Source organism: Sparus aurata, chromosome 16 (genome assembly GCF_900880675.1).
Source record: "Sparus aurata chromosome 16, fSpaAur1.1, whole genome shotgun sequence".
NCBI classification, from domain to species: domain Eukaryota; kingdom Metazoa; phylum Chordata; class Actinopteri; order Spariformes; family Sparidae; genus Sparus; species Sparus aurata.
In genome coordinates, this window is record NC_044202.1 from 15,698,025 (window position 1) to 15,706,960 (window position 8,936).

Genomic DNA, 8,936 nt, shown 5'->3' on the forward strand with positions numbered 1-8,936 from the left:
ACATTTAACAGCATAAGATTCATTTACACAACACACTACCATCCACATTTAAGATTATTTCAATGGCCAAAAGATGATTTCACTTATATATATATATATACTGCTCTTTTACTTGCTATGATTGAACAGCTGTTGCAAATAAAATTATTTAATAATAGAATACTGGTTTGTCAAATTATCTCCAATTGGTATGAAAAACTGCAGACCTGCCTTACAAAAGATACAAAACACTGACTTTCTACTGAATATGATGATAAGATACAATGTTTGCTTCCTAAATGCATCTGGTGGGGAAAAAACCTTGACCTACTGTACAAAAGGGAGAGACAAGGCTCTTATTTTTACACAACCTTTATTTAGAATGGCCTGTGCATTTTTTTTTATAGCTGAAACGATCAATTATTTGTCAACTATCAAATTAATCTGCAACTATCTTGACAATTTATCAGTTTGAGTATTTTTTTTTAAAGGAAAAACAAGTCCAGCTTCTTACATGGGAAACCAGAAAGTGACATTTTCTGGTTTCTTCAGTCCTGTTTCTTTGGGTTGTGGCCCAAACAAGACATTTGAGGACATTTTCTAGACTTTACAACTAATCAATTAATCGAGAACATAAACAACAGATTAATCGATAATGAAAATAATCGTTAGTTGCAGTTAAACATTAATCCCCAGTCACAAGTGCAAAGAGCATCACATGTATCAACATGTATCTTCCACTTTCCCGCTGAATGGCAGTAATACAATTTTTAACATAGAACTTTAGCTCTAACTAGCTTCTTTGTTTTAAGTGTTTCTGGTGAATCCTTAATACAGACAACACAGTCTGACTTCCTATAATACGAATTTTACAAACAGAAACGGACACAGAAATGTCTGAGCTGCAGACGGCCAGCCCGCCTCCAAAAGGTAAACAACTTACTTTACTGAACCATGTGGTGTAATGTAAAATCACTCACAGCATACCAACTCGACTCAAGTCACAGCTCAGTGTGAGTACCCTTAAAACAATGATAACACAGTCTGACTTTCCTGGTACTTAACCAGATTCTATGAAGGCCACCAGCATCTTCTCAACAGAATAACAGTCAAGCTAACTACATATTTATCAAATGAAATCAAACCATTTTAAGAACAACTAGTGCAACGGGCATCATCTGTCAACACACATTCAGTCAATTGTTCCTGCACTTTTACGCTGAATGGCAGTGATACGATTTTTAACGTAGAACTTTACCGCCGTCCAGCTTCTTTGTTTAAGTGCTTCCGGTGATGCCATAATACAGGCAATACACTCTGACTTTCCAGGTACTTTACCAGAGTTTATGAAGTTCATTAGTGTCTTTTCAACAGCGTGTACCTCCACAAATGACCAACTCCTCCTCTTTGCGTTTTCTAAGAGAGACAGAAAAAAGAGAAAGACAATCAGGGGTGTATAGCGATGTAAATGATTATTGAGTGACCAATCTGCCTAATTCATTTGACCAGATGTGTAATTTCATCATGCAATGTCCTGAAAGGTGATATCCTGACACCAAGTCAAAAAACGGTATGGTTACCCTTTTTTTTTGACAGCATCTGTTGTATTAACTGACCTGATATATATATATATATATATTTCACATTGTTGGAATAAACTGGGGATCTCAAGGATTAAAAGCTAGTGTCGAGCTGTCTACACTTAGTGACTGACAACAGAAAATACATAGCACAAGTACAACCACTGACTATCTTTAGACAGCACTTTAGTAACCAGGTTATCTCCTGCTATGAGTACAAAGATGTTATCTCCTACTAAGACTCTAAAAACCTGCTGTTACCTGTAGGTGCAGATTTTAGAGAGTCTCAGTGAGAAATAACACCTCTTATTGAGACTCTCTACACTCAGTGTCTAGATGAAGTCAGTCACCGAGATAATTTCAATCAGGCTAGAAAGCATAAGGCATTACACAGATGAGTAACAGATTAAATTTAGTTGTAATCAAGAATTAAAGACCAATAGAGCCATAAACATGACAAGGTAAAACATTACATTGGTACCACATGATTCTTTTAATTCTACCCTTTTTGCAAAAACAGGTAACTAACCAATATTAAGATGTGCTCTTAATGTGAATTACCTGTTTTAAGGTCTCCACTGTCAGACTCAACAGTTTCCTGTTTTCTCTTCCATGTTGAGGGTCCTGTTAAAATAATGAATTATGAAAATATCTATAAAATAAATTCACTTATTAGCTGCTTTGTAACCGTTATTTGTATATTTATTTGCTTCAGTATAAAGACTGGTGGGGTAGTATCATTACACTAACTACATGTTTATAACATTAAAGCAAACAATGTTTAAAGTAATGTAAACATTTCTAACAAAAATAAGTTAAACTAATGTCTACATATTCCACTGCATTTAGAATTACCTGTTTGAGGGTTACCACTGTCAGACTCAGGTCGCTGTCTTTCCTTAGATCTAGAGGATCCTGTTAACATAATGAATGATAAGCATATTAATGCAATAAACTGACAGCTAACTGGCAACACACCTGTTTGAGTGAAAGCCATCTATAGCAAGACCGAAAAACAAAATCTAATAATTTTAACAGTGCAGTGTATCATATTTTTTTTATACAATTTCATTAATTTGGCAGTTGCTTTTATCCAAAATGACAAACACATCTGGTCTGAAGGAGGTCAGACCAGGAAGCAGACCCCAGTCTCTCAGGGGGAAAGGAGAAATCTTAAACACTACACTATCACTTAATTGGGAGGGAAGTGCTGTACATCAATAATCCTTAAATGTCCTAAAATGAATAAAAACCATTAGTAAATATTTTATCTTGTTGGGTCATGTACACACAGTGTCTTTCTCGGATAATAAAAGTGATACTTAAACAAAAGCATCATATGAGATATGAAAGCTGCCAATCAGAGCTGTTTTAATTGTGCCTGTTTAGCTGTTCTGTGTGAAACATGTAATGGACAGGCTGATACCTGTGGCAGCAGGCTCAACACTGCCAGGCGCAACAGAGGTCCACTGTACTCTTTTGTATCTTGATGGTTCTATCAGAACAATACATGGATAATAAAATCAAAAAGACGTAGGTTGTCCCTATAGAATATCAGGCAAGCTAACATGGGGAAATGTGAAAAATGGTGGAAGCAATACAGAACATGGTGTATTATTATGTTCTGCAAGTATTCCAAGCACTCTATTGTCACCTATTACAAATCAACCACTGTACTTAAACTAACCAAAACCTAATCACCTCACAGTATGCAAATTGGGCTGTCAATCAAATGTGGGTGGACATGTGAAGATTTCAGCACTCAGCACCAGAACTGAACTGCTGCACCACACATATGGTAGTTGCTATGTATGGAGTCCAGTCCACTACAGTCAGACATGTGTAATGGTGACCACACGTAACTAAAACAGTAACCCACCTGGTAATGAAGAGCAGAACGATGAGTCTGCCTCGGTCTGTGAGAGATCACTGTCCACAGCTTCCAGCACTTCCTCTGAAAAGCAGGGATAACAAAAACAAATATGACATGAAGAAAGAAATTTACTCTGAAAGAAAGAAAATATTTTGTGTGTGTGTGTATGTTCTTTACCATCGGGATCAATTTGGATTTGGTCCAGGCTCCGTGTCGGCTCTTTGAGAGTTTTTAGGGCACGTGATAACACACACACATCCCACTTTTTCTCACAACGACCGCTCCTCTCCAGATTCTTCAGAAATTCCTTGTTGTCAGACTCTGTCATCTCCTCTACACCCTGAACAATATCTGCAATCTTCTTGAGACTATGACCCTGTAGTGAAGTACCGGGCCATGTCTTTCTCCGGGAAGTCCTCTGTGATGTCTTCTGTTTCTTCACCTTTCCCATGTTTGTGTTATTAGTGTTTTCACTTTCTTCACCTGAAGAAGTACCGGGCCATGTCTTTCGTCGAGAAGTCCTGTGTGATGTCTTCTTTTTTTTCACCTTTCCCATCTTCGTGGTATCAATGTTTCCACTTTCTGCTCCCCAGTTGTCTTCATCTGAAGAAATACAGGACAATGTCTTTCTTTTAGAAGTCCTCTGTAATGTCTTCTGTTTCTTCAGTTTCACCATTGGAGCATTGCTTGTGAGATCGTAAGAGCCCTCTGAACTGCTTCCACATGTTGAATCAATGACATTTATAGAGGATTCTGATCCACTAGACACCTTGGCGATCGATTCCAGGTATTCTTTGGTTATCTGGAAATGAAATGTACAAGACATATAACTACATTATCTGCAAGAAACATTAATGGTAACACTTAATTTAAACTGGGACTCATAAGACTGGCATGACACTGTCATTAACATTAATGAATACTGATGATGGTTATTAAGTGTCGTTTAGTCAATTATGTCACTTTCTCTTCAAAGTTGACATTGCCTGGAATGTTTTTGTCATATTGTGTATGATCAACAGTCCAAAATCCCAAATATATTCAGCCTAATATCATGTATGACAAAAAAAGCTTAAAATCATCATATCTGAGAAGCTGCAACAAATACATTTTGGCATTTCTCCTTAAAACATTTGGTTGTCAAAAGAGTTTGATTGGTTGTCTGTCAGTTGACTACTCGATGAATCATTGCAGCTCATCCTGTTTTCAGCAGACATAAACTTACTGAACACAAACATTTGTCAGAAAATAGCTATAGTAGTTGTCATGTCGTCACCATTCAAATACAACCAGTGTGTTTATGATTAAATTGTTTTCTATAGCACAAAGTTCTTCATAGATTTAGCCTCTTAATTTTGCTCTGGAAGTGCATCAAATTGATGCATTTAACTTAAACATATAGAAACATTTTACTCTGGAGCAGGCCCCTGGACCTCCCTTGAGGGTCCGGGGTCCCACAACAGTCTCACTCAATCCTGTGGGAAACACTGTTGGGACAAACCTGACAAAATCGCAGCACCACGCCTACATGGGTACGTTACCTGCTGACTATTTTATTTACCTAAAGGAACTACTACTTGGAATTAATGTTAAAGGACTTAGCTGGCAATTTTCTATGTTTTTCTTTTTGTCAACAAATCTCAATATGTTTCAATAGATTTTGGTCTATGCCACAGAGGAATAAGATGTATCAGCCTTTGGATACACAAACAAGACTTGTTAGTAGATCAGTTAACTTTTGGTGTGGATCCAACATGAAGATTTGTTGAGAAGAAGAAAAACATAGAAAATCACCAGAATGATCCTTTATTCTAATTTTCTCTTGTAAAAGTTAAACTAGTTTTCATCATGCAAACTTACCAGTATGCTGTCTGTTCTTCTCAGGGGTGGAACATCTGGGTCTTCAGCAACACCGGAGTGTGAACTTTCAGGAGTCAATATCTCCGTGTTGCTCTCAGAATCTTGGCTTATATCCTATGGGGAAAAAAGCAAACAGTGTAAAGCACTGACAAGAAGTAGTTACTGCAGTTACGGCAGATTGAAAAAGAATGTGAAACATGATTTGTAACTTCCACAGGATTTGTGGAAAGATTACCTATTCCCTACAATGACAAATCAATCCGTATTTGCTTATGTTTTAAAGGGATAGTTGGGTTTTTTAAGTGCGGTTGTAAGAGGTACTTATCCGTAGTTGTAGTAGATATCAGTCCGCATGTCTCCAGTGTGATGAAGCAGACAGCTGTACCGACACATATGCTGAGCGATGGACAGGGCTGACAGCAAAATGTATTTTAAACACCTAAATGCCTAAAAGGCCTCCTAAAAAAGTATATCAGTTTAAGTGTGTGCTTTATTAAGAACATTTATAATTTCTCAACTGCTGAATTTACGTATTACTACACACACCTATGTCAGGCACTGTATTCGCCGCAGATCAGCTGCTCTTACTAATACATACGTTCAGCAGTTGAGAAATGTAGTGCCAATAGATTAAAAGGGCTGTGTAACGGCAAAAGTAAAGTGGTGAAAGTGTTATTAATATAGCGTACACTTAGACTGATATATATATATTTTTTTCTAAGTGGGCCTTTATCTAGGTGGCTAAAACATGTTTTGTTGTTGGCCCCGTCCACAGCAGTACATTGCTCAGCATACAGGTACAACTGCCTGCTTCTCCATACTCGGGACATGTACCTTATACAACCACACCTAAAAAAAAAAACAGAACTAGCCCTTTAAGATCAACCTGTGCAAATGAACACTTGTGGAGTAAATGTACATGCTAACAACGCAGCGTGTTTTGGAACAATGACAACTTAACTCACTCTGACACGAACCTGCACATTATGAAAAAGCTAAGGAGCTGCAGGTAATAAAATATGAGGAATAGATACAGTACAAGCATGTAGTTCCACATGCAGTAGACTTTCCTATAGGTACCAATAGCAAAGTAAAATGTGAGGGACTGCAGACTGGTAGACAGTGTTTTCCACATGTAGTTTTAGGTCTGGTGCCAGCCTGCAGCTTGCTCACAACAAGTAATTCAACAGGGTGAAGTAAACTATTAGGGGGCTGTCAAATGGAACAACCTAAAAGTGCTTGTTTGCCACTTACCAAACTCTTGGAATCTGCAAATGGCTCAGATGGAAGTTCTGGTAGTGATGAGCTCTTCCCCTCTTGGTTTGGTCCTCCTGAGGGCTAAACACCACAGGCAGACACATTTATTAGCATTTCTCCAGAATATGAGGTTCACAAAGACCTGAAGGGCCACAGCAGTACACTCTTAGTAGCATCTTTTCTTTATCGAAAACTAAAACATAATGTGTAAGAGGTCACTTTGAAAAGACAGACCAAGGTCTTTGTATAAAATCAGATTTTTGAATGTATGGATATTGACTCACATTTCAAAATCAGAGCCCCATCATCATTACCTGTGTTTGTTGTTTTTCTCGCTCCATGTGCCTGGATAAGCATTTATCGTGATGCTCTCTCAGGCACTGTAAACGTGCATTCAGTCTGGTGAATCGTGTTCTCTGTCTGCAAGAGGTTAAAAGCAACACAGTTATTATCTGTAACATATACCTAGAAATGCATCACTTTTATACATATAATAAACATATCTATTATTTGAGGGGTGACCAGCTACTCTACAGTTAACCTGGTTATGTGTTAGTAAACAGAACATCCAGTGTTTCCGCTATATATATTTTGCAGCAGCAGCAGCTAGGTTCCCCCTGCAGAACTCTGATGTGTCTACATGTAAACAGATAACCAGGTTTCTAACCTGTGTCTTACATGTGAAAAGGTAACCGAGTTTCTAACATGTGTCTTACATGTGACAGAAGGCACTGCCTGGAGAGGCAGGATGAGAGAGAGATCATCCCAGGATTTACAATAACTGCAACCAAAGCCCGACTGAAACTTAAACTAACAAGAAGCAGCCTGTAGAAGACTGAATAAGTCGGTTTCCACCGCTGAATATTTAGCTGTTTATTGCATGCAGACACTTTCAGCTCAGAGAGGAAAATCTCCTTCGCTTCTGTATTGCTGCGCTGCTGCTCGACACAAACACCCGCCACCAGATAACAGCCAGATAGGACACCAAAGCTTTTTTTTTTATCGTAAATAATTAGAAAAATCATCATTATAAAAACGAGCAATCTGTTAGCGATCTGCAGCATGCACACACGCATTTACAGTGACAGGATTACTGAGGTGTAGCACTTAGACGAACAGGAAGAGAATTAATTATTTTCTAATATATATATATATATATCATATGTTCTAACCACAACTCAGCTGCTGCTTATTTAGGTGTGAAAAGCATTTAACGTTACGCCTGTAGTTCAACGAGGTAATTGTTCGAGCACCTTTTTCACAGCACTGGACGCTAACGCTAACGCTAGCTACTGATGGCTGTAGCACGTTAAAAATGCTCATTATACTTTCCTCTTTCCTCTCACACCCTCAATAGTACAGTAACCTTAACAAAGTATCTGAGTTCAACCAAGTAAAATTAACTAAAATGGCAAAAAGACAAGTCCATGCCTGTAAAAAGCTAGGTCATGTTAGCATTAGCAAACCATCTTAATATAAAATTGAGTGAGCGTTTGGCTGCAAACATGTTAGCAACAATGATTAGTTTCATTAATAATTACTAAAACAGTTTTAAGTACTTACTTTTCTTTAATTTCTCCTTCTTCCATCCGTCGCCTCCGTCTGTCTGTGCTGCTGGTTTTGCCTTGGTCAAGTGCTGCTGCTGTGAGAAGCTCCGCCCACTCTTAATTGGGTTCAACTGACGGTCAGCTTTGAAGCTGCATGAGTGGAATGTGGTGGGGGATGGGCAGGTGGAGGTGGCAGCAGCCAGGTGGCTCAAGCAAAGATATTCTCTCCAAACCTTCTCTGGCAGAGCAGAGGTGGTGGGGTCCACAAATTTCAGGAAATGTGTTTCCTCCTTCACCTTTGATTCAGTGCAGAGATTTTATCATTGCATTGCTGAACTCATGTTTCACCAAAATAATAGTGCATCCAACAGAAAAATATTTTAAAACTTTTATAAATATATATTACATTTATTTTATTTTATTTTATTAGAATATATATGTAGTTCTTACTACTAGTAAATTACTAGTAATAATTCATATAACTAGTACATGAGAACAGAACATGTATACTTGAACCAATAATTCAAAAGACAGCTGGAGTATTAGTTACATTGATAATAAAAAATAATAATATGCTTTATTTATAGAGCACCTTTCACAACAAAGTTACAGTGCTTCACAAGACAAAGAGAAGATAAAATAATGGGGTAATGTTCCCTCTTTTTTGGTTTCAGTTATGAGTCTGACTGCTGCATTTTGGATAACCTGTAATGTTTATAGACTCTGTGGGCTCAGACGGGCAGAGAGAGTTACAATAGTCCAAACAAGAGTAAATAAAAACATGTCTCCCGATTTCTACTGGGTACAATTGAACTGATCTTTGAACAACAACACAACTGG

General features: G+C 37.8%; 1 protein-coding gene across 2 annotated transcripts; it reads right to left on the minus strand.

The window, feature by feature from the left end:
- Positions 1 to 335: 335 nt before the first annotated feature.
- Positions 336 to 8,463, minus strand: LOC115597751 (uncharacterized). Of its 2 annotated transcripts, XM_030444005.1 has the most exons (9): positions 8,113 to 8,463; positions 6,864 to 6,969; positions 6,547 to 6,630; positions 5,293 to 5,406; positions 3,610 to 4,234; positions 3,439 to 3,513; positions 2,415 to 2,474; positions 2,121 to 2,183; positions 336 to 1,395 (listed from the first exon to the last, which is right to left on the minus strand). In XM_030444005.1, exons 1-9 carry the CDS (start codon positions 8,136 to 8,138, stop codon positions 1,172 to 1,174), a joined length of 1,377 nt encoding a protein of 458 aa, XP_030299865.1. In that variant the 5' UTR covers positions 8,139 to 8,463; the 3' UTR covers positions 336 to 1,171. The 2 variants fall into 2 exon arrangements, with proteins under 2 accessions (XP_030299865.1, XP_030299864.1); XM_030444004.1 differs by lacking the exon at positions 8,113 to 8,463 and having other exon boundaries at positions 6,864 to 7,675.
- Between the last annotated feature and the right edge of the window lie 473 nt (positions 8,464 to 8,936).